This window comes from Cibotium barometz, chromosome 54 (genome assembly GCF_041138505.1).
Source record: "Cibotium barometz isolate CiBa-2024 chromosome 54, ASM4113850v1, whole genome shotgun sequence".
Classification (NCBI taxonomy): domain Eukaryota; kingdom Viridiplantae; phylum Streptophyta; class Polypodiopsida; order Cyatheales; family Cibotiaceae; genus Cibotium; species Cibotium barometz.
This window is the reverse complement of record NC_141099.1, coordinates 28861086-28884903: the sequence shown is the minus strand read 5'-3', so window position 1 is coordinate 28884903 and position 23818 is coordinate 28861086. Positions and strand designations below refer to the sequence as shown.

The following is a 23818-nucleotide window of genomic DNA, read 5'->3' as shown; positions in this document are numbered from 1 at the left end:
TGCCATGTAAGATCCCTATTCCCACCGAGCAACGGATTCGGGGTACTGGCAGCGGAAGTAGCGCTTCTCGCGCGGGACAGGGGTCCCACACTCGGGGCCTCGCCCACGGATATCCGGATAAGAGACTAATCCGTCGGTTGTTCCAAAACCGAACCCGGAAAAACTTCCTTTACCGGAAAGCACGGGCGATTCCACCAGAATAACTTTTTACTCTAACGTAGTCAAGATCATTTTTGATCGAGATGATCCGATTACATCTATAAGATACTTAGTCAGTTCAAGGAAGAAACTTGCACTTGGATCATTGGGATCAACGCTTTTTTCCCCATTCAAGAGGCACAGCCGTTGATTCCTATCCATAGAACAGTTACTGTCCGGGATTTGTTTTTTTTTTTTCTATCGTAAAAACAAAAGTTTGAGTCTCGGTTTACGGATCCATCAGTCCAGCCTAACCCCATCCGATCCCATGGGTTAGCCAACCGCCCAACCACTGTAGTGATGGGATCCAATTAAAAATTTGGTTAGGTTTTGTCCCGGGTACCAAGGAAAAGAGTTCCAAGGCCCCCTAGCCGGATGTTCATGCAAAATAAAACTAGTCACACCACTCACACACCCAATATGAAATTGCCCTTTTTCAACCAGATTCAACCAGTTTAAAACAATCCTTTAATAAAACCATAGTATCATTGATCACCATCTTCCAATTTATCCAATTGATTCTTAATTTCCCATCATTCCTTCATCAGAGTATCTATGGCATCATCGGTAACTAGAACGCTCAGGAGCCGTTTCGATAGTTCCTAGCCCATAATACTTGGCAATATAATCACTTAACAAGATGGACTCTCGTTGAAGATCAGCAAGATCAACCAACAGATCCATATAAGGAGCCATGGACTCATCCATTGAAGACCAGCAAGGTCAATCAACCAGATCCATGCTCGATTTCAGAAAACAACTCCAACTCTGTTCCAATATCTTCCTCGACGCACGCGTGGGTATCCTAGGCGACCCAGAGCCCGAGCACCGTATGGTCAGCACCCTCTAGGATCCTTCGCAGGTAACCTAGCGCTTCACGCATAGGCCGCTTCCTTGGCCCCTCATCCACCGTACCGGAAGCTCACCATTTTAATCGCACCGAGGCTGGTCAAGACCTCGGCCGACCTTGCTACGCGAGACGTCCTTCATTGACTCCCCGTCAGCAGTTGCAACTTTACCATCACGACTTTAATCACAAGACGGTCAAAATGCTCCCCCCAGCATTCTTGACATAAAACAATCATTTACAAACAGCATTTACAAACAGTATTTACAAACAGTTTACAACACAATTTCTATTTTAACTTTCATTTTTCCACATTATCTCTCATCAATCTACATTACTTATTCCCTATTCCATTTATATGTATACTCATCCCATCACATCATTTCTATCTCATCACTTCAGATTCCCTCACATCGCATATCGTATATTCACATCCATACATCCACATCTATATGCGTACATTCACATCTACATGCATACATCTACATCTACATGCATCCATCCACCTCCACATCCACATCTACATCTATACATCTACATCTACATGCATACATCCATATCTCCATTCCCATCTACATCTATACATCTACATCTACATGCATTCATCTACCTCCACATCCACATCTACATCTATACATCTACATCTACATGCATACATCCATATCTCCATTCCCATCTACATCTATACATCTACATCTACATGCATTCATCTACCTCCACATCCACATCTACATCTATACATCTACATCTACATGCATACATCCATATCTCCATTCCCATCTACATCTATACATCTACATCTACATGCATTCATCTACCTCCACATCCACATCTACATCTATACATCTACATCTACATGTATACATCCACCTCCACATCCACATCCGTATCTATACATCTACATCTACATGTATACATCCACATCCACATCTATACATCTACATCTACATCTACATGCATCCATCCACCTCCACATCCACATCTACATCTATACATCTACATCTACATGCAAACATCCACATCTCCATGCATAATAAAATTCTTTTAATTAATCTAGGATGATAGTTCCTAGAATATGGTAGGAAGTCCTCTTTTTATGCTTTGAATGAATTTATTTTATGCGTAATTTCTATAAAAATTTTGCCATAGCTCCGCTACTATGACTGATAAATCTCAATTTTTTCTAAGGGATAAAGCTCATTATTAAAGAAATAATTAGAATGGTCTCTAATTGGATCATCAATCCATAATGGTCTCTAATTGGATCATGAAGAAAACAATTAGAATGGTCTCTAATTGGATCATCAATCCATAATGGTCTCTAATTGGATCATTAAGAAAACAATTAGAATGGTCTCTAATTGGATCATTAAGAAAACAATTAGAATGGTCTCTAATTGGATCATCAATCCATAATGGTCTCTAATTGGATCATTAAGAAAACAATTAGAATGGTCTCTAATTGGATCATCAATCCATAATGGTCTCTAATTGGATCATTAAGAAAGCAATTAGAATGGTCTCTAATTGGGTCATCAATCCATAATGGATTGAATCATCAATGTGCATAAACTAAAAGCATAGCAAAAAGCCATTAATTTGGCCTCAAGCATAGCTTAATCTTGGATTAAGAAAAAGCTTTATGAAAAGCTTCATTTGGATTGAGAATGGGTCATGAGTATGACCATTTCTTGAGTGAGAGAGAGAAATTATAAAAACCATTAGAATTTAAATATAAGTGGAAATTAACTTCTATAGCATTTATTAAATTATGTAACTCTTCACTACTATTCACCAATTAACTTCAATAGCATTTAAAAAAAACCATACCAATTAAACTTCTCAAGCTTGAGAGGGGTTGAGAAGAGAGAATCATTGAGAAATCATAGAAAAGATCAAAATTTAATATACTTACCTTATGATTTGCTTGATTCTTTATTCACGGTAGAGGCCCCCAACCAATCAATTGGTTTAGTATGTTGATGGAGCCACCAATGGGGATTGAAGAAAGAGAGAAGTATCAAAAACTAGTGAATTATTAAAGAATTCACAACTCTTGGCTTAGGTAGAGTAGAGTAACAATGCATAAGACACTCTATATTTTGGCTTAGGTGGAGTAAAGTAACAAGCATAAGACTCTATCTAATTTGGCTTAGGTGGAGTAGAGTAACAAAGCATAAGACTCTATCTAATTTGGCTTAGGTGGAGTAGAGTGACAAAGCATAAGACACTATATATTTTGGCTTAGGTGGAGTAGAGTGACAAAGCATAAGACACTATATATTTTGGCTTAGGTGGAGTAGAGTGACAAAGCATAAGACACTATATTTTTTTCAACAAGGGGAGGCTTCTATTTATAGGAAAATTTGAGCTCCTAACCAAACAAACTGATTCTAGAATTTTCCAAGTCAGTTTGGTTGAATTTGGACTAGATTTGGACCTAGTTTGGTTACTTTTTGATTCGGTTTGGTTCCATTTTGATTTGGTTTGGTTCAAGAGAGATGAGAGATAAAAATATCACATTATTTTTGAGTTTAAAACTCATTCAAGCATGTGAAATATGCACCTCCTTTAAAGAATTCTCCTTCCTTACATATGTGTCAAAATTTTATTGCTCATAGTTTTTTTACTAATAAACCTTGTACATTTTCAACTCTTCATCTTATGTGAAATATGCACCTCCTTTAAATAACTCCTCTTCCTTACATATGTGTCATAGTTTTTTTACTAATAAACCTTGTACATTTTCAACTCTTCATCTTATGTGAAATATGCACCTCCTTTAAAGAACTCCCCTTCCTTACATATGTGTTTATTTACTAATAAACCTTGTACATTTTCAACTCTTCATCTTATGTGAAATATGCACCTCCTTTAAAGAACTCCCCTTCCTTACATATGTGTTTATTTACTAATAAACCTTGTACATTTTCAACTCTTCATCTTATGTGAAATATGCACCTCCTTTAAAGAACTCCCTTTCCTTACATATGTGTTTATTTACTAATAAACCTTGTACATTTTCAACTCTTCACCTCATGTGAGCATTTACTCATTTTTGGGTATTTTCTTTTTACAATTTGGATTCATCTCCTCCCTACACATGGATTGATGCTATTGGCCCATAGAAACCTTAATTGGACCATAGTCTAAAGATTTTTGAAAATCTAGACCCTTAGGCTAAGGTTCTTTATACCTATTTCCAATTAATTCTAATTGCACATTGGAAAATTCTTTTTAAATTTCTGTTTCAGGGAAACTCATTTGAATTATAAGAGATATTTTTCTATCCAAAAATATTCAAAATCTGAATATTCTCTCTCTAGAATATTTTCTCTCTCTAGGTTAAAACAGTTAGAAACAAGGTCTTTATATTTCTGAAGAGGGATTGATTACGGGGGAAGATACTAGACATCAAAAAGGGGGTTGGGGGAGGAATCTTACATGCCACCCGTGTATGGCCAGGATGGTATCTTACCTATGGGATTGTCACTCTATAGGAAGACCAAGATATATTTATTTATATTTGTCGCGCCAGTTTTGTGCCCGACAGGAATCTCTTGTACAAGTTTCATGAAAGGGAGATTTCGTCCATTATTTGTGCACATGCATTTATGCTTGCATGCATAAATTTGTTTTTGCATGACTTATTTGCGTGTGTCTGCCTATTATGTCGTGCCAGTACACTAAACGGGGACGCCCGCAATGTACCATGGAATGCTGTTTGTTGACTTGGTGGCGTGGCGTGTGAACATGTGGTAAGTATTTTCATTTTGGCCTTTTTTAAAAGGTAAAATCCATAAACTATGGTTAACTTTAATGTTTATAAGCTAATGTGTTCACACACATTTAAATTTGGGCTGGACATTTACTTTCTAGTGTGGGTGCCTATAAACTAACCTTTGATTAGAGTTTAATAATTCTAAAAGCAACTATTGCATGGAAGACTAGTACATATTTCCCACGTGGGTGGTGGCTGGATTTCTCTCTCCATCGCCTGCTTTGTTCTCTCCATCGCTTGGTATCCTCCATGCTGTACCTGCCTGCTGCCCATGCCTACTGAAGCTGCAGCTGTACCTGCCTGTAGGGTTGCCCACGCCTCTTGTACCTGCTGCTGTACAGTACCAGCCTGTTGTACCAGGCCTGTACCTGTTGCTGTATAGTACCCGCCTACTGTACTTGGCCTGTATATGTTGCTGTACAACACCCTCTTGCTCATTTATTGCCTAGTGTACCCGCTGTACCTGCTGGCTGCCCATGTGTACCTGTTGGCTGTCCATGTGTACCTGTTGGCTGCCCACATGTACCCGTTGTACTTGACTGTACTTGCTTGCTTAACTCATTATACCAGTTGTACAAACAGTACCTACTGTACCTGCACACACATGTGAAATTCTTGACGTGCTTGATTGTACCTGCTGCAAATTGTACCTGTTGAACGAGAATTGTACTCATTGTGCCAGGTGCCCTCATGTTTTCTCATTTGTGTAATTCTGAAATTTGTTAATTAAAATTCAGAGAATTCTTGAAGTTGTGTAGTGCAAGAGCAAAGCATGTATATGCTGACCATGCTTAGGAATGTTCTTCCTGGTGTGGTCAGTATATTTTCCTGTGTGGTGTTGTTAACCGCGCTCTTAGAGCTTCTAAGAGCCAGTGAAGGTTTGACTCACCAGGGAACTTGGGAGCAAAGCTTGGAGAACCAGCCTACCAGGTCACGTTCCCTCCACGGTGTACCCCTTGGTCTGCGTTAGTACGGGCGTGCCTGTTGGTGCACGGTCCCGGAAGACCAGTGAAAGGCAGGTGTCCACCCAGTGAAGGTGGAAATGAGCCTGTGATTTGGGGCTACTACGACCAACACCTCTTCATCAACTTGAACCAGTTTTATTTGGTTGTTTTCACTCCCTTGTGGAGAAATCTGGCCTGTCAGGCCCGTGACACTCGTACAAATATAAATACTCCAAGAAATACAAAAAGTATTGAGAGGAGGGCCGGCCCTTTTCGGCCCGAGTGTTGGTGTCATTTGTATTTTTCAGTATTTCCAGTATTTGTGTTGCTGATGTTGTTTCCATTGTTTAATAACAGTTAAATTAAGTGTTCTAAATATGTGTCTATATTGTCTTTCGATCTGTAGGCCTCCTGTAGGGAGCGGTCACCGCTATCCAGTCCCGCTGTCCAGCACAAGGGGAAGAGAGAGAAGCTGCACTATTGCCCACTATATGGCTAGTTGCTCGGAGAGGAAGAGAGAGAAGAAAACGTTTTTATCTACTGCCCACCACCCTCTCCTCATGCGAATGCTTCCTCCTACTTTTAACTAGCCCCAAAATAGTTGTGCTTTTCCCCTTTTGCCAAAAATAACCGGGTTGGCCCAAAAATAGCTGAACTTGCCCAAATATATCAATTTAAAGCTTTTCTTGGCTTCTACTCCAAGTTTTAGCCAAAAATATCAACTTTTATGCTTTTCTTGGTTTGATGCCCAAGTTTCATCCAGGCTCCTCTTTTTGTCCACCTGTCTTACCCATGGTTACCAGGAGATGGGGACGGGGATGGGGGACGGGAACGGGGACGGGGACGGGGGGGTGGGGACGGCTTTCAAAATTGTTAATTTTAGAGGAGTAAAGAATCAAGATTAATCAATCAATAACAACAAGCTTTCTAACTCCAAAAGTTATGAATCATGATACACATTACATTTAAAATTAAATTACGCGACGAGGTGCAAGAGTCAAGAGTCAAGACTCGCAAAGTCGGAAAAGAAAGACTTTAAAGTTGATAACATTAAATAGATATACTCAAAAGATGTTGGGGCTTGGGCGATACAAAATATAAGTCACTCGCTCTCATACTCTGCGCTCCCAATAAGAGAGGTGCTAGCCTCATGATCATGAGTGCGTGAAGTGTGGATGGGGGTTGTGTCATCCGATGAAGGCTCATGATGAGAACCATTTGTCCCACCCTTCTGTGCAGTAGTTGTAGTTGCCTCCTCTTGTTCCATCTCCCACTGTGTAAAAGTATCGGCATTGCATCTTGCACTCTTGCCAAGCATGGGCAAGTTTGCGCTAATGAAGACAAGATCATTAGCTCTTTCCACCCCAAGCCGATTTCTTTTCTTTGATGAAATGTGACTGTAGGAGGACCATAATTGCTCTAGGCAAGAAGAGCTAACGGATTGGCTCAAGATCCGGATCGCCAACTGTTGTAGCTCTGGTCCATCTGATCCGAAGTCCTCCCACCATAATGCTGCGCCAACCTTGAATTTGTCCTGCTGCGCATTTGCACATCCATATGAGCCTTGAAATGCCCTGTAATTAGAGAGCTGGTCTCTAATTTTGCGCCTGATTTCTGCATCCGGCGTGAGGCGATCCAAGATGAGTCTCCAACCGTTGCTGACCTCTTTATCACCCTCCTGCCCTTTTCCTTGGAAATTCTTGGTCCACCATAAAAGCAGCTACATGTAAAGGAGAGGAATATGAGCTCCATCTCGCCACACAAAGCGAGTGGATCTCCTCATAACTATCTACGTCTGGCTCAAGCTTCTCAAGACTCTCTATCATCCGGTCCATGGCTTCGTATACTTTGCCGATGCATGGCTGCATAGCATCAACAATCTTGAGCAAGTGGACAATGGGATGCACCATGGCGTCAGTACGCTTGAGGTCCTCCAAAAAATCAGCATCGTCGACCTTTTTCTTGCATGAAATCCCTACTTGTGTACGTGCAAAAGATGAGGAGCAAAGCTCATCACTGATGAATAGTTGCCGCATGGCACCCTGACAATCCTTCAAGCGATGCAACATAAGAAAGTTGTATGCAAAGCGAGTGTCCGAGTACTTGAGAAGGATCTTTGTGGACTGTTGGGGTAAAGGCGTTATGCCCACCCTTATAGTGTGTACAAGCCCATAAGTTATAGTACATAGTACACTTAGTACTTTTAATGTACTAAGTGCACTATGTGTACTAGTGCAATATACATGTGTGATAGGGGAGTCACACACTCATGCTTTTGATGAGTTGACTTATCCCCACAACTCTCTCTCTCTCCCTTGCTTCTCTGTGTTTGTCTCCCACACAAGTGAAACCCTAATTCTAGTTTCTCCCCATCAACTGGTATCAGAGCCCTGTCCCGTCGAATCTCTGTGCAAGCAGGCTTGCTCGTGTGAATGTGGTGAGGCGCCTACATCAACTGGTCGTGCTGAATTCTGGTCGCCTTTCTCTTCCCAGTCCAAAGCAAGCAGCATGTCGACCTCAAACGTGTAGAAGGCGCACTGCGAAGCAAATCCAAAGCAACAAGCGATTGACTTCAGGTGTGTAGGCGCTAGGCGTAGAAGGCTCTAGGCGAATACACGGCGCAGGCGAAGCAACATCACCAGCCCAAGTCGTGTGTAGCGCCAGCGCTAGGCGGCAGCAAGAATTCAAGGCGAATACAAAAGCGCTGGCGACTAGGCGAAGTCGGTGTGGCGGGCGTCCATCGAATCCTAGGTAGCTGGCGTGGAGCGAAGGCAGCATAGCGAAGGTGACGTGTCGGCTGGCTCTCAGTCGGAGGCGACTCCTTGTCGCGTGTAGCTCTACACGGTGAAAGCAGCAAGGCGAACAGCCACCCGACTCCACTTGGTAAGCGATCACCATGTCTAAGGCAAGACGAATCGCTTCTCTCTGTGCTGGGGACACAGAGACTGTTTGGGCCACCTGAAAACGCTCGCTTAGACTGGCACCAATACAATCTCAGAAGAAAGCACCAGCATTAGAAGTGCCCCCCCCCACCTGAAAAGAAGCCTGCAAGCAGCAGCATCAACAGCAAAATCGACGCTCTCCTTTCCTGCAAGAAAAATCAGAAATTTCAGAGGTATTTTTGCTTCAATTTTGCGAATTTCTTATCAATTCAAGCAATTGAGCAGGTACAGGTGCCCAAATTGCTCAATTTTGAGCAAAATTGGCAAAATTGGGTGACATTGGTCACAATCAGGATAAATTTGCAGGAAATTGGTCAAATCAGGATCAATTTGCAGGAAATTGGATGTCGAAATTTGGGGCTTTTGATGTAATTGTGCAATTAAGCACTCATACATGCTGTATGATGTAAAAAATCACACATTTGGGCAAAATCGCAGCAAATTGCAGTGCAAATCAAGGGGCTTTTGTGCCGATTTGGTTGATTTGCATGCAGGCAATCGCATTTGATGCTGTGGTTAATGTGCTGATGCCTTACACGCACTCAATGTGCCTGTAAATCAAGGGGCTTTCATGTATTTGATGTATATGTGGCCAGGGGGAAGCATCGTGAACACTCTGGATGCCTTCATGTGTGTCAATGTACCATGTATGATCAGCAATTGATCTCAAATCAAGGGGCTTTTCAAGTTTGTATGCTTGTTGAGCTTGGCAAAGCAGCAGGCAAGACATTTATGCCTTGAATCCTCAGAAATCAGCTTGCAGTCAAGGGGCTTTTGCCCAATTTCTGTTCGGGACTGTTTTATGCAGTGTTCGTGACTGTAAAAATCTGATTTTCACTCATTTGGACAGCCAGGAGAGCATTTATTGCTATTGTACCTGCTGGTACAGATTTGGCACAGCTTTGTGCAAGTTTTGGCATGGCTGTACATTGTTTTGAGTGATCAAAAGGTTCAAATTCAGCTGCTGAAATTGCCGGTACAGGTTTGGTACATCATTTGTAAGCACTTGGTACTGTTGTACAGTACTTTGGAAGGGCAAAAGAGCACATTTGAGGTGCTGTCCAAAATCTGCAGCAACCAGATTTTGGTGTTTTCATCACAAAAAGTGGGAGAAAAGTTGCATTCTTGCTTCCGCAGTGGGAGATAAAGCTTGGGAGAACATTTGTGAGCACTTTGTGTGCTTTGGGTGCAGTGTTTGCACATCTTTTGGTGCAGTGTTTGCACATTTGCAGGGAGTCAGGCATTAAAGGTTGCATATTGCTATGGCAACCACAGGTGAGAGCTCTTCATTGCTTCACATCAAGAAGCTTGAAGGCTCGCAGAATTATGATATTTGGCAAACCCAGTGCTACAATGTGTTGCTCCAGAAAAAGCAGCACAAGCCTATCAAAGAAAGGGGTGTGATGCCCGCTTCTCTTACAGCTGAAGAGTGGGAAGATATGGATGAGCTGGCAAGATCTACTATCATGTTGTCTGTGTCAGACTCATTACTTTTCAGCATTCGTGAAGAGAAGACAGCTTGGGGAATGTGGCAGAGATTGCAGGACTTGTATGCCCAACAAAGTGCCTCAAGCAAAGTGTATTGGTTGAAGAAACTCATAGGTCTTCAGATGAAGGAAGGGGCTTCTATGACAGCCCATCTAAATGAGTTTAATGGTATTGTCAGCCAGGTTATCAATCAAAAGTTGGCAATGGACGATGAGTTCAAAGCCACTTTTTTGTTATGCACTTTGCCAGAGAGTTGGGACACATTCAGGACAGCCACTAGCAATTCGAATGCTATGCTGTCATATGCAGATGTTGAGGGTGCTCTTCTTCAAGAAGAGATGAACAGGAAAAACAACTCTGTTGGCAAGTCTAATGCAATGAATGCACGTGGGAGATCCCAGCAAAGGGGGAAAAGCCAAGAAAGGGGAAGGAGCAAGTCTCGCTCCAAAAAGGATTTGGAATGCCATTATTGTGGCAAGAAGGGACACATTAAAAAGCAATGCTACAAATGGAAAAATGATCAAAAAGAAAAGGGAAAAGGCAAAGACAAAGAGAAGGATGAAGCCAAAGATGTAAAGCCAAAGGGCAAAAGTGGAGTCAAGATTGAAGAAATCAATGTGTCACATGCAGGTGGCAGTGAGGATGAGGTCCTATTTACTTCTTCACTTGATGCCCATTCACTTCTTACAGGTGGTCATGGTATGCACTCATGGATCATTGATTCAGGTGCCTCCTTTCATGTCACAGGTTGCAGAGACTTGTTTGTCAGGTATACTGCTGGCAATGAAGGAGTGGTTTATTTGGGTGATAACCATGCATGCAAAATTCTTGGCAGAGGTGATGTGAGGCTTGTATTTTCAGATGGCTCACAGCTTATGCTCCATGATGTCAGGCATGTGCCTGAGATCAAGAAGAATTTGCTTTCTACTGGACAGCTTGATGATGCTGATTATGTCACCACATTTGGTAGTGGAAAGTGGAAGATTAGTAAGGGCTCATTGGTTGTTGCCAGAGGCTCTAAGGTGGACACTCTTTACTTTATGCATGCAGGTGTTTGTCACCATGCTAATGTAAATGCAACCGAGCTGCCGGAAATTTCTATGTGGCATAGCCGGTTGGGACACATGAGTGTCAAGGGAATGGAGCAATTGTCTCGTTTGGGTTACTTGCCTTCTCTAAAGTTTTCAAGTTTTCAGTTTTGTGAGCATTGTATATATGGTAGGCAACTACAGTGCCCCCACAAGAAAGCTCTTGGACAGAAAGATGCTCAGTTAGAGCTTGTGCATACAGATGTATGTGAGATGCCTCAGCTTTCTTTGGGAGGGGCAAAATATTTTGTGTCTTTTATTGATGATGCCACACGCAAGGTGTGGGTTTATCCTCTTCGTTTGAAGAGTGATACATTCTCAGTGTTTCAGAAGTTTGTTGCTCATGTTGAGAATCAAACTGGCAAAACACTGAAGGCTTTGCGTTCCGACAATGGTGGAGAGTATACGTCCAAACAGTTTCAGGACTTTTGTGATGCTAAAGGCATCAAGAGGGAGCTCTCTACTCCTTATGATCCTCCACAAAACGGGACAGCAGAGAGGATGAACAGGACCATACAGGAGAAGGTCCGTTCTATGTTGTCACATGCTGCATTACCTCATGGTTTTTGGGCTGAAGCTGTTATGACAGCCGTTCACCTTATAAACAGGTCACCTAACACGAGGCTTGGTGGGAAAGTGCCAGAAGAAGTATGGACAGGGAAGCCTCCGTCATACAAGCACTTGAGAGTGTTTGGTTGCGTTGCGTACGTGCACATACGCAGGGAAATGCGCACCAAACTTGATCCTAAGTCTCATAAATGCATATTCCTAGGATATGGTGACAGAGGTGAAATGGGGTATAGACTTTGGGATCCCATGAATAGAAAGATCATACGCAGCAATGATGTCATTTTTGATGAAACATGCATGTATAAGGAGCCTGCAAGGCAACAGGAGCCTGGCAGAGTCATCTTTGATGATGATGGACATCATGGACAACAACAAAGGGCTGCAAATCAGCCATTACAGCAGGAAAACCAGCCCTTAAATGGTGCTGAAAATGGTCCAAATGGACAGCCAGATATGGCAGAAGATATCCCTATGGATATACCACAGTTAGAGGAGATACCGGGCATGATTTTTCAGCCTTATGGCATGGAACAGGAGCCACCAATGGGTGATATGCAGGCTGGACAGCAACCTGCAAATGATGGTCATTGGGTACGGAGGTCCACTAGACCCTCCAGAGCCCCTGACAGGTTTGTTCCAGGGGTTGACTATTTGATGCTCACTGACTGTGGGGAGCCCTCATGTTATAAAGAGGCTTTACAGAGGGCAGACAAGGCTCTATGGGAGCGTGCCATGAAGTCAGAGATGGATTCTCTGCATAAAAATGGAACATGGAAGTTGGTGCCTTTGCCTGCTGGCAAGAAGGTTTTGCCATGCAAGTGGGTATACAGGCTCAAAGTTGCATCAGATGCTAAGCCAAGATACAAAGCCAGATTAGTGGCTAAGGGCTTCAAGCAGGAATATGGTGTGGACTTTGATGAGATCTTCTCTCCAGTGGTCAAAATGACCACACTTAGAGCTGTGTTGGCTTTGGTTGCACATGATGATCTGGACTTGATTCAGATGGATGTGAAGACTGCTTTTCTTCACGGTGATCTCCATGAGGAGATATATATGCAGCAGCCAGAGGGTTATGCAGTAAGTGGAAAGGAGAAGCTTGTATGCAAGCTGAAAAAGAGTCTTTATGGGCTCAAACAGGCACCAAGAGAATGGTATCATAAATTTGATACATTCATGAAATCTCAGAAATTCAGGAGAAGTGACATAGATCACTGCTTGTACACCAAGAAAGCTTTGGATGGCAGTCTATTGATTCTCATTTTGTATGTTGATGATATGTTGATTGCCGGGAAATCTCGTAAAGAGATGGATGCCTTGAAGAAGAGGCTGCATGAAACCTTTGATATGAAGGATTTGGGTGATGCAAATCACATTTTGGGTATGCGGATACTTCGGGACAGAAATCAGCATGTGTTGTATTTGTCTCAGAAGGAATACATTGGCAAAGTCTTGCAGAGGTTCAATATGGACGGGGGGAAGAAAGCTAGTACTCCTCTGCCTCCATATGTGAAACTCAGTGCTATGGACAGCCCACAGTCGGATAGTGACAGGGCTGATATGGCCAAGATTCCGTATGCTTCAGCTTGTGGCAGTCTCATGTATGCCATGGTTGCTACTAGGCCAGACATTGCATTTGCAGTGGGAGTGGTTTCTAGGTACATGGCCAACCCTGGCAAGAAGCATTGGGAAGCAGTGAAAGGTGTCATGAGATACCTGAAGGGCACACAGGATTTGTGCATTTGCTTTGGCAAACAGGATGCATTAGTGCATGGTTATACGGACTCGGATTATGCCGGTCATCCAGATAACCGGAAGTCTACTACCGGTTATGTATTTACATTCACAGGAGGTGCTGTGTCATGGATATCCAGGATGCAGAAGTGCACTGCCTTATCTACTACAGAGGCCGAGTATATTGCAGCCACAGAGGCTTGCAAGGAGGCATTATGGCTATCTCGGTTAGTGGTTGATTTGGGCTATACAGGGGATATTCCATTGTTGCATCGTGACAGTCAGAGTGCCATTCAGTTGGCAAAGAACCCTGTTTTTCATGCAAAGACGAAGCATGTGGATGTGAAGTATCACTTCATCAGAGAGGTGATAGAGAACAAGCAAATTCAGCTTGTTAAGATTCATACGGATGACAACCCGGCTGATCTGTTGACGAAGAGTTTGCCTCCGGAGCGGTTTGCTCATTGCAGACACTTGATGGGCATTGGATGAGGCCAGTTTCAGCCTTGATATGGCCTTGTATATTATCATGTACATGCTGATTTTTTCTTTTCCTTTACTTAAGGGCACATTGCCTTTAAGTGGGAGGTTGTTGGGGTAAAGGCGTTATGCCCACCCTTATAGTGTGTACAAGCCCATAAGTTATAGTACATAGTACACTTAGTACTTTTAATGTACTAAGTGCACTATGTGTACTAGTGCAATATACATGTGTGATAGGGGAGTCACACACTCATGCTTTTGATGAGTTGACTTATCCCCACAACTCTCTCTCTCTCCCTTGCTTCTCTGTGTTTGTCTCCCACACAAGTGAAACCCTAATTCTAGTTTCTCCCCATCAGTGGACCTCTTCCCAAACTCGGATCGAAGGTATGTGTGATTGTTGATGAAGGTCACAATTGCACATGCATCATCAATCACCGATTCAATCCATGACAATTTCCCAATATCTTTCAAAAGATTATTGAGACAATGTGCCATGCAAAAAGAGACAGTGATTTGAGGATACATACTCTCAAGAATAGCTCCCGCTGCCCTATTTGTCGCCTCATCATCCGTGACGAAACCGATCACACATTCGGAGCCGATAATCTCAACAGCACTACTCCACTCAGCAGCAAGTACATCCGCACTCTTTCCCGTCCCTAAAGCATCATGTGAGAAGACAAAGTACATCTCCCCCCTTGAATATGCCACAAGGCCATGGATAGACCTTTTCCGCGTGTCACTCCATCCGTCTGCAATCAAAGAGACTCCATTGCGAGCCCATTGTCTCTTTGTGTTTGCCGCCGCTTGCTCAACAAGGCATTTCTCCTTGTCAAGCATAGTGGTCCGCAAGGTTTCGGAGGATGGAGGTTGTAGTGAGAACCGTACTCGCCAATCTTCTTCACCATCATTTTGAAGTAGTCGGACCTATTTATCATTTCAAAAAAAAAGAGGGTAAGTAATTAGAATGGCAAAATGGTGACCCGTGAATCGTGACTCGTGAGACATGATGATGAAATCATGTGAGTGAAATACGTACCGTGCCACACGAAAAGCAATGTGGTCATGGAAAAAGAAGCGGGCCACCGTGGCATCAACCTCCTCCTCCTTTTTGGGATCCCAACTCCCCTCAAGAGTACTTTGCCGACGAGAGAGAGAGAGGGTGGACTAGGTTGTGGCATTGAGAAGGCGGTTTGTGTGAAGCCTCGAGTAGTGCCACGAGGAGGACGTGATGGAGGGGTAGATGAAGATGCACCACCACCCGATGTAGAACCTGATGTTTGGGTTGGAGTGACATAAGTGTTGGGATCCACTGCACGCACCCTTTGGCTTGCACTCAAAGCTTGATGGGCGGCAAGCTTTGCAAGAAGCTCCTTTCTTATCTCCGGTGTGACCCGCTCACAAAATTTCACCTCATGACCGGGCTCATGCAACAAATGGGCCCTCATCCTATTGGCCCCACCCACACGCTTATATGGGCAAAGCTTGCATGTCCATGGACGTGCACCCCTAGCATGAGTAGGAGGCTCGAAGTTGACCTCATCCCACCATGACCACCCATCCGTTCTACTCCTACCGCCCGCACGAGAAGAGGATGCCATGAATAGTTAGTAACTTAGTAGTAGTCTAGTTATAGTCACATGGGACTCGAAATGGGGACGGAACGGGGACGGAAAAGATTGAGAATGGCCATTCCCTGTGACTATAGAGTGACATGGGACGGGAATGGGAACGGGAAGATGCTACCTTCCCCAACATTCCCGAGTCAAAAAATGCCCATTCCCTGTGACTATGAGTCTAGTAGAAGAGGGTGAAGAGAGCTTAGAGGGTAGAGTAGGAGAAGAAGTAGAGGGAAGATTGAAGTAGTCTAGTAGGAGAGGGTGGAGAGGAAGGTGGTGTAGTAGGAGAGGGAGATAGTGGAGAGGAAAGCTTGAGTAGGAGAGGGAGATGGTGGAGAGGAACTCAAGTCTTGGAAGGCTTGAGTAGAAGAGGAGTAGCTTGCAGCCCATTATATAGTATATGGCAGCTGGCTGTCTCTCTCTCAAACTCTCAAACGGCCAGCCGCCAACGGCTAGTAGTGGTTATTTGAAAAAAAAACGGTTGGAAATGTAGCCGTTGCAGTCGTCCCCGTCCCCGAATGACGACGTCTCCCCGTTCCCACGGGGGGACGGGTGTCCCCTGGTCACGTTCCGTCTGTACCGTCCCCCTGGCCGTCCCCAGGCTGTTACGCAAGTGTCCTTGCTCGGGACGGTGTTCCCACGTCCCACGTGGGCGTCCCGCCGTCCCCCTGTCACTATCATATGTCCAGCCCGTCTTTAACAATATGTGAACACACCGACTTATAAGTCACTTTTATTGATAAAAAATCCCATGGTGCCATGCTGTGTGGCCATCTATCAGGCCAAACCATGCTAGTAAAATGCTCTAGCTTCCTTTTGTGGAAAATCCCCGTTCACACCTTGGTTCTAGAGTGTGTGAAACACTGTTCAAGACTGGTGAGAGGACCAAATTGGTGACATCCCCTCCGTCTTATAAGACTGTTGTCTGCAACTGTATAAGGCTAATACCACTGAAATATCTTTCAAATATAGCAGATCCACTGTCCATCAATAGTATTACAGAAACACATCTCAAGATAGACACAACAAATATTCTCCACTCGCGTCAACAAGGGAGTTCAACATGTACAAAATTCCAAATATTGGCAAAAAGCATCAACTTGGTAAAACTCAAAGTATACTTAGGTTTTCTTTGCCAGGTTTGTCATGAAGCCAAAATAAATATCTCCTCAGCATACACATAGGATACCTTGAGATATAGCTCCATATAACTCACTTGAACAAAATTTGGTTTAAAATCCAGAATAGTCCATATGGAACGAGTGCTGAACACGAGCACATAAAACTAACTCCATACTTCGAGGGTAAATTCTGTGAATCCATAAATCCTTATGCCAAGCTGTCTACTGCTCTCTTGGACACATGAGTGCTTCCATAAGTCCAATTGTTGATCACTGTAGTACCACTTCTGATCTTTTCTCTTTCTCATTGCTAGAAGGAAGCCTCTGCTTCCGAGAAAGCCTAAGTTCTGATACCAATGAAACCGGACGACAACTCGGATGCAATGGATAGTCGCTTTAGATGTCAACAAAGATATGAAAATACAACCGAAATAACCATAAACAATGCTTAAAGGGAACACAACATTGAGCCGGAACAGCCAGCCCCTTGTAGGAACTGCTTTATTCCAACAAACGGGTTACAATCAAACCAAGGTGCGGGTGCAATATTGCACCGGATTTTTCACAAGCTTCCTCAACAAACACTTTCACAGGAATCAAAGCACAAACCACTCCAAGAACCAATACGAATCAACAGCCCGGTGTGGTGTCAAACCCAACACCGAACTCTGTGCCAAAACAGCCCTTAGAACAGAGCCTCAAATCTGCCCGAGGAGCTCTCAAATCAGTCCCTAATGTCTCCAAAACAGCCCCTAAACCGATGGCCAAGAGGGGGCGGTGAAGGGAGAGAAGAATCTGCCGTTGTATGGCCCGCGCAAGAGAGAGAAGAACCTGCTGGTTGCTATACCACTGTATGGCTAGCGAATCTGAGAGGAGGAGAAGCGACCCAGCTGCCGTACCACTGCACGGCCTATGCCACAGAGAGAGAAAAGGGGTGCCCCGCTGTTGTACCATTGTACAGCCTGTAGAGAGGCAAAAACCGTCTGCTGTACCATTGTACGGCTGGCTGAAAAGAGAAAGGAGGTGTTGCCTAGCTGCTGTATAGTTTGGGCCAAAGAGAGGAGAAGGCTCTCCAGCCCCACTGTCCACTCTACGGCCAGCGCAAGGGGAAGAGAGAGAAGCTGCACTACTGCCCACTGTACGGCCAGTTGCTTTGGAGAGGAAGAGAGAGAAGAAAACGTTTTTATCTGTTGCCCGCCACCCGCTCCTCATGCGCATGCTTCCTCCTGCTTTTAAAGGAATCGACTAGTCCCAAAATAGCCGTGCTTTTCCCCTTTTGCCAAAAATAACCGGGTTGGCCCAAAAATAGCTGAGCTTGCCCAAATATATCAATTTAAAACTTTTCTTTGCTTGTACTCCAAGTTTTAGCCAAAAATATCAACTTTTGTGCTTTTCTTGGCTTGATGCCCAAGTTTCATCTAGGTGCCTCCTTTTGTCCACCTGTCATGCCCAAAATATCATATGTCTAGCCCGTCTTTAATAATATGTGGACACACCGACTTATAAGTCACTTTTATTGACCATAGTGCCATGCTGTGTGGCCATCTTTCAGGCCAAACCATGCCTGTAAAATGCTCTAGCTTTCTTTTGTGGAAAATCCCCATTCACACTTTGGTTCCAGAGAGTGTGTGAAACACTATTCAAGACTAGTGAGAGGACCAAATTGGTGACATTTGGCCATATGACCCAGCTGGTTGCACTCGAAGCATGCCCTTGTCTTCTTTGCTTAAGCTTTTCGGCCGGCTTTTTGTTACACACCCTCTTCTATTTATTGCTTTGCTGAGGCTGTGTCGACTGAGGTTGGTCAGATGAGCTTTTCTTTTCCACCATTATGGGGCTTCTTTTCGCTTTGTTGCTCGTATTTTAGTTAAAGGTTCCTTTTATTGCCATGTGTGCTATCGAAATTCGGGGCATATTGAATGCATCCTCCAGTGTTTGAGCGTGATTTCTATACATCTCTAACTAGTAGTCTAGATCAAGTCCAAGAATAAAGATAGACATAGCATGAAGCGGGTCTGTCTTGCATTGCATCAAGGCATTGGGGAAATCCTTCAAGTTTTCGATCAAAGGTCTTGCTCTTCACATTATTTTCATGTAGTTTCTGATAGCCCACTATGTCTGTCATCCACAAAGTGCTTGTGAAAGTAGAGTTTTAGTGTTAGGGTTTGCAGGTGTAACTAAGGATGGAATATATCCATAGTGTGAGTGTGTGCAGAGAGAGAGAGAGAGAGAGAGAGGCAATGCTCAGATTGTTGCATGGCTCAATGATAATTAGATTGATGTGTTATACTTGCCAAGTACAATGCTTTTGTAGGCCAAGGAGTAGCCTTATCTTTTGACACATTACTAGAGACGTCGTGACGTCACATATTGGACACACTTACACACATTAATGACACGTGGCACACTTATTCTATGACTCCACAACAAATCGGAGTGAAGATGGAGATGCTTGAGGAGACCTTCAATAGCCATGGTGATTTGGGCTTTAAATTACAACACGTGATACAAAAGAACAGATCGTGCTAACACTTGAAAGTTGAAACTCTCCTATAAGGCTTGATATAAGAGCTTGACCACACGTGACTGCACCTACAGGAACAATCCCCCTTGTCTCTAAGTAGGGATATGTGAAAAGCACGGAGCTTTTTAAAAAACAAGGATTACAAGAAAAACACAAGATTATTTATCAAATATTGGGGAAACACTGAGAACCCTTGACTCATACAAAGTAGGAATTAGAAATTTTTTGGAAGTTTTAAAAACTTCCTGATGATGTGCCGATGAAGATTTGTCCTTTTATGTCGGCATTGCCAAGTGATTGACACTTGGGTTATCATTTTAGGCTTAGGGGCCAAGATAGAGAATGTGTAATTGCACAAATTGGGAGATGCAGAGGGAAAAACCCAAATTTTCGTTGATGCATTGGCTCCAATTTGATGGACGAGGCTTATTTTTGAAAAAAACTTTGTGGCTTTGCAAGAGCTTCAATTTGATGATTTTTATCATACTATGGTTGGCCGAATATAGGCCCATCTTGACCAAGTTAATCTCTGACAGCATAATGGCATCTCCTTGGAAGTCACACCCATGTACCTGTTCTCGGCTGTCCGTGCATTAAAGTCTCCCAACAACAGAGAGAGAGAGAGAGTGAGAGAGAGAGAGAGGATCAAAATATCTACTATATTTCTTTTCTTGCAAGTTCATTCTTGAATTTTTACATAATCTCTTTTCTTGCAGCGAACTTGAAATAGAATACCCTTCCCAAGAGATGGCAAATATAATTCAAGCTTCTCTCGCTGTTGATGCTGAGGTATAGAATTTTAATTTTGGTGATGGTTTGAAGCTTTCTCAGTGGGATTGGATGATGATATTTCAACCTTAGTCTTCTCATCGCTATATAAAGACTTTCCCATGCAAAAAACATTTATCAGTTGCAATGAATGATAACCTTTTGATCTTGATTTTCTCCCATGCAAATTTTTGAGTGGAAGGTTTTGAAAGCTCTTTGTTACCTTTCTTTACATGGGTTTAGTAAATCACTTAATTTGAGAATCAAGGAATGGTTTTCAAATCACATTCTTTTACATAAAATCTCCACAGTTGTAGGTATCGTTGGAGGACTGAAATCTGACCTTTATAGTTGATGCAATAGAAGTAAATGTTTTTGTTGACTATGTGTGGAGCAAAGCGACCCTAAAACAACCCACCCGCACAGGCGAGGACACACACCTTGTGCGCTATGGAGTCGACAACGGTTGTGTCTCTCCCAACATTTGAGTTGACAAGCTCCAGGGCTGAGTTTTATTAATGGCAGTAGTGCTGGTACTATGATAGGTGGAATCAACATAGAATACTGGGCAGGCTGTCAGGGATCAGTGCAGCCGATCACAAGGAAGGGGTTCGTAACACTCTTCCAGCGATGAAGATTGGGAAGACCTCGGACAGGATGCAGGAACGACACAGAATCAATCAAAACTCACGCGACAATTTTACTAGCCAGCAACTGAGGGGTTTCTAAGCAAAGTGGAGGCGCAAGGCACTGTGATTGTGACATACTTAACAGGCCTCCACCTCTCATGCCCACGGTGGTTAAAATGGTCAGATTCTGGGGGCTAAGCTTGGTGAGCAGCATCACAGTTCCCAGCAGGTCAAAGGTCTTTGCTCAGGCAAGTAAACTGCCTGGTACTAACAACCTGGTAGGACATGACTGTCAAAGCACACATATTGATCTTTAAAACTAAAACAAATTCAATAAAGCTTTCTTACAAATCCTTATGAAGATCACATTCTAGTAAAAGCTTCAACTAGATCACTCTAGGTCTACAAGGCACTTCTATCTTTTCAGTGCCTTAATAACTTCCAGGTGAGATGGATATTCTTTGAGGCTCCTCTGTGCGGCTTAGGACCCTGTTTTGAGGATCAATTTGCCACGAGCCTCTTCCACACATGGTAGCTCCTCCGTCCATCCCTGATTTAGGCTCCTCCCACCACCCAGGAGGAGCGGGACCGACAGCCCCTCACATGGAACCCCTATTTTCACATCTCTTTTGGCCACTTGGTTGCAAACTTGCATGACCAGTCTCATTTCTTGTGGGGTCAAGTCTGCGAGGGGCTGGCCCAGACTTTGGGCACATGGCAAGGTTTCTGTCACCTGCCAAAGTAGACTCAGTAGGCTCGCCTTCTTGGCATGAGAGAGACCTCCACTATGATCCTCAGCATCAACACATCATCCCCCCCAACTATCACCTTGCTCCAAAGGATCCCCCCAAGACGAAACGAAACGTGTCGAAATGACAAAACAACAAAACAGACAATGCATTTCTTGTGACTATGCCATCAACCCTCTGGTTAGAAGCGTTCCATCGTGGCATCTATGGCTTTGGGAGAACACCCCTCTTGTTCATGTGCAGAGACCCAAGAGAATGGCACTGGTGCGATCCCCCCCCCCTCTCCCCAAATGCACGCACACACGCATGCAAGGGCCACATTCCTATCTTCAATTACACCGCCCACATGGGTAGTTGGATTTTACTGCAGTCCATTGATGGCACCAGACCAAAACGTGTCGAAATGTTGCTTGTGACTATGCTATCGATCCTCCTCTCTCGTTAGAGGCATGCAATCAAAATGACAAAACAGACAAAACGTTTCTTGTGACTATGCCATCGACCCTCCTCTTGTTAGAGGCATCGCATTGTGGCATCTGTGACTTTGTCCCTCTTGTTCATATGCAGTGGGTGAAACCGGCCTCTGGTATAAACCAAAGTGTGGTAGACTGGCAGTCACCCTTCCACTTGTAGTCTAGATATGAAAACAAAATAGATTGGAGCTAGAGTGCCCAAATCTGAAAACAAAGCGACACCTGTTGGCCCCAAAGCTTGGCGCCCCTTGCGGTATTTATTTATTCAATTTCAAAAGATATGTAAGGCTGAGTACAACAAAATCAGCCAAGAGAGTACACCTGTATGTCCAATCTGACAGCCCACAATACCTCTTAGCACAGAGGATTCACACACACAGATCTGTGTCTCAAAACAACACACTGTGCCTCCCTCTGATCAGCCAAGACCATTTAGCAGGGCAGCCATGAGCATACATCTGGCATATCTCATGCACATGATCCAACATCTCAGCACAAACATACATTCACTGTTCAATCTCTGTCTCCACCCTTTTCAATCTGCCATACCCCTCCTCTCACAAGGGGCCAGATAGCTCAAATCTGCAACAGACATAAGGCAATAGAAAGAGAGATAGATGAACAAATTCAGAGCTTACCAAAATCAGCTCGTGGATCTGCACCGGAGGAAGTCGTTGTACCAGTCTGTACTTGCAACAACTCTGCTTCACACGTGTGGGTGTACCTGTCTGTACCTTCCTCTCTGCTTCCACTTCAGTGTTGTACCCAACTGAACATACCTGAAAATCTGTACTGCACCAATCTGTACAGCCTCTGCACACGTGTCTGAATCTGTCCGTACAGAACTGTACGGACAGTTCTGCTGTCGCCTGAGGGTACTGGTGCGCCTACTCCTGCTCCTGCTCCTGCTCCTGCTGTACCCGACTGTACCTGTTGTACAGTTCTGTACCTGCAGTACAGCCACTTGACAGCAGTCGTACGATTGTACCTGCTGTACGGCTTCTGTCAGAACCCACAGCTCCTGTGCCTGCTCAACATGTCAGCGCCGCCTGCACCAACAGAGAAAACTGCAGCAGCCGTACTATACTTGGAGTCGTACAGGGCTGTACGGGCTGCACACGTGGACTGTACGGCTGGATTTGCACAGAAAAACAGCAGCAACACAGTATTCAGCAGTCGACTTGTTCCCTCTTGCTCTCCACGCTTCCCAACAGCATGTATGCTACACGCTTTTCCAAAAAGAAGAGAGAGAATGAAGAGAGAGAGGCATGCACTCCAAAAGTGGAGTTGCCCCCTCCCCATACTTGTCCTAGGGCCCCAACTTTAATAAATATTAAAGTTCCCTAGGGGCAACCTTCAATAAAACATTAAAATTTTAATGTTCTAGTTCCCCCCTTCACACCTAGGGATGTCCACACATCATTATCTCTGTCCGGGCACCCCACATGTGAATCATTTGATATTTTGACTCAGCAACCACCATGCCCACACTTGTACTGTTCCATTTTCATAGGGCCATGACATAACCCCCTCTTGAAAAATGGCAAACGTCCTCGATTGCATTCTGGTGATACAGCAAAATATCCAAAGTGAAATATACAATATGGCAAGATCAGCGTCCCAATCTCTCTAAGCCATGCACATGTATCAACATTCACTGCAAACCAATGGCGTAGTAGTAGTCCAAGTTGTATACCACTGTGAACCATACACAACCACAATATCCCATGTGACTAGCGTAGAAGTCCCATAAACAGATGTACTATCAGCCTCAGTACCTTCGGGTGAGATAAAAACTGCACCAAGCGACCTCTAGATGTCATCTGAACCTGTCTGTATCAAGGGAGTGGAGGTGCTACC

General features: G+C 43.8%; 1 protein-coding gene across 1 annotated transcript in view; it reads left to right on the top strand.

The window, feature by feature from the left end:
- The window catches only part of LOC147608012 (transcription factor), a 74038-nt gene that overhangs the window by 41688 nt on the left and 8532 nt on the right, over positions 1-23818 (top strand). The window contains exon 4 of the mRNA XM_086789840.1: positions 20056-20128. Within this exon, the coding sequence (XP_086645966.1) occupies positions 20056-20128 (73 nt within the window). The remainder of the gene's footprint in view (positions 1-20055; positions 20129-23818) is intronic.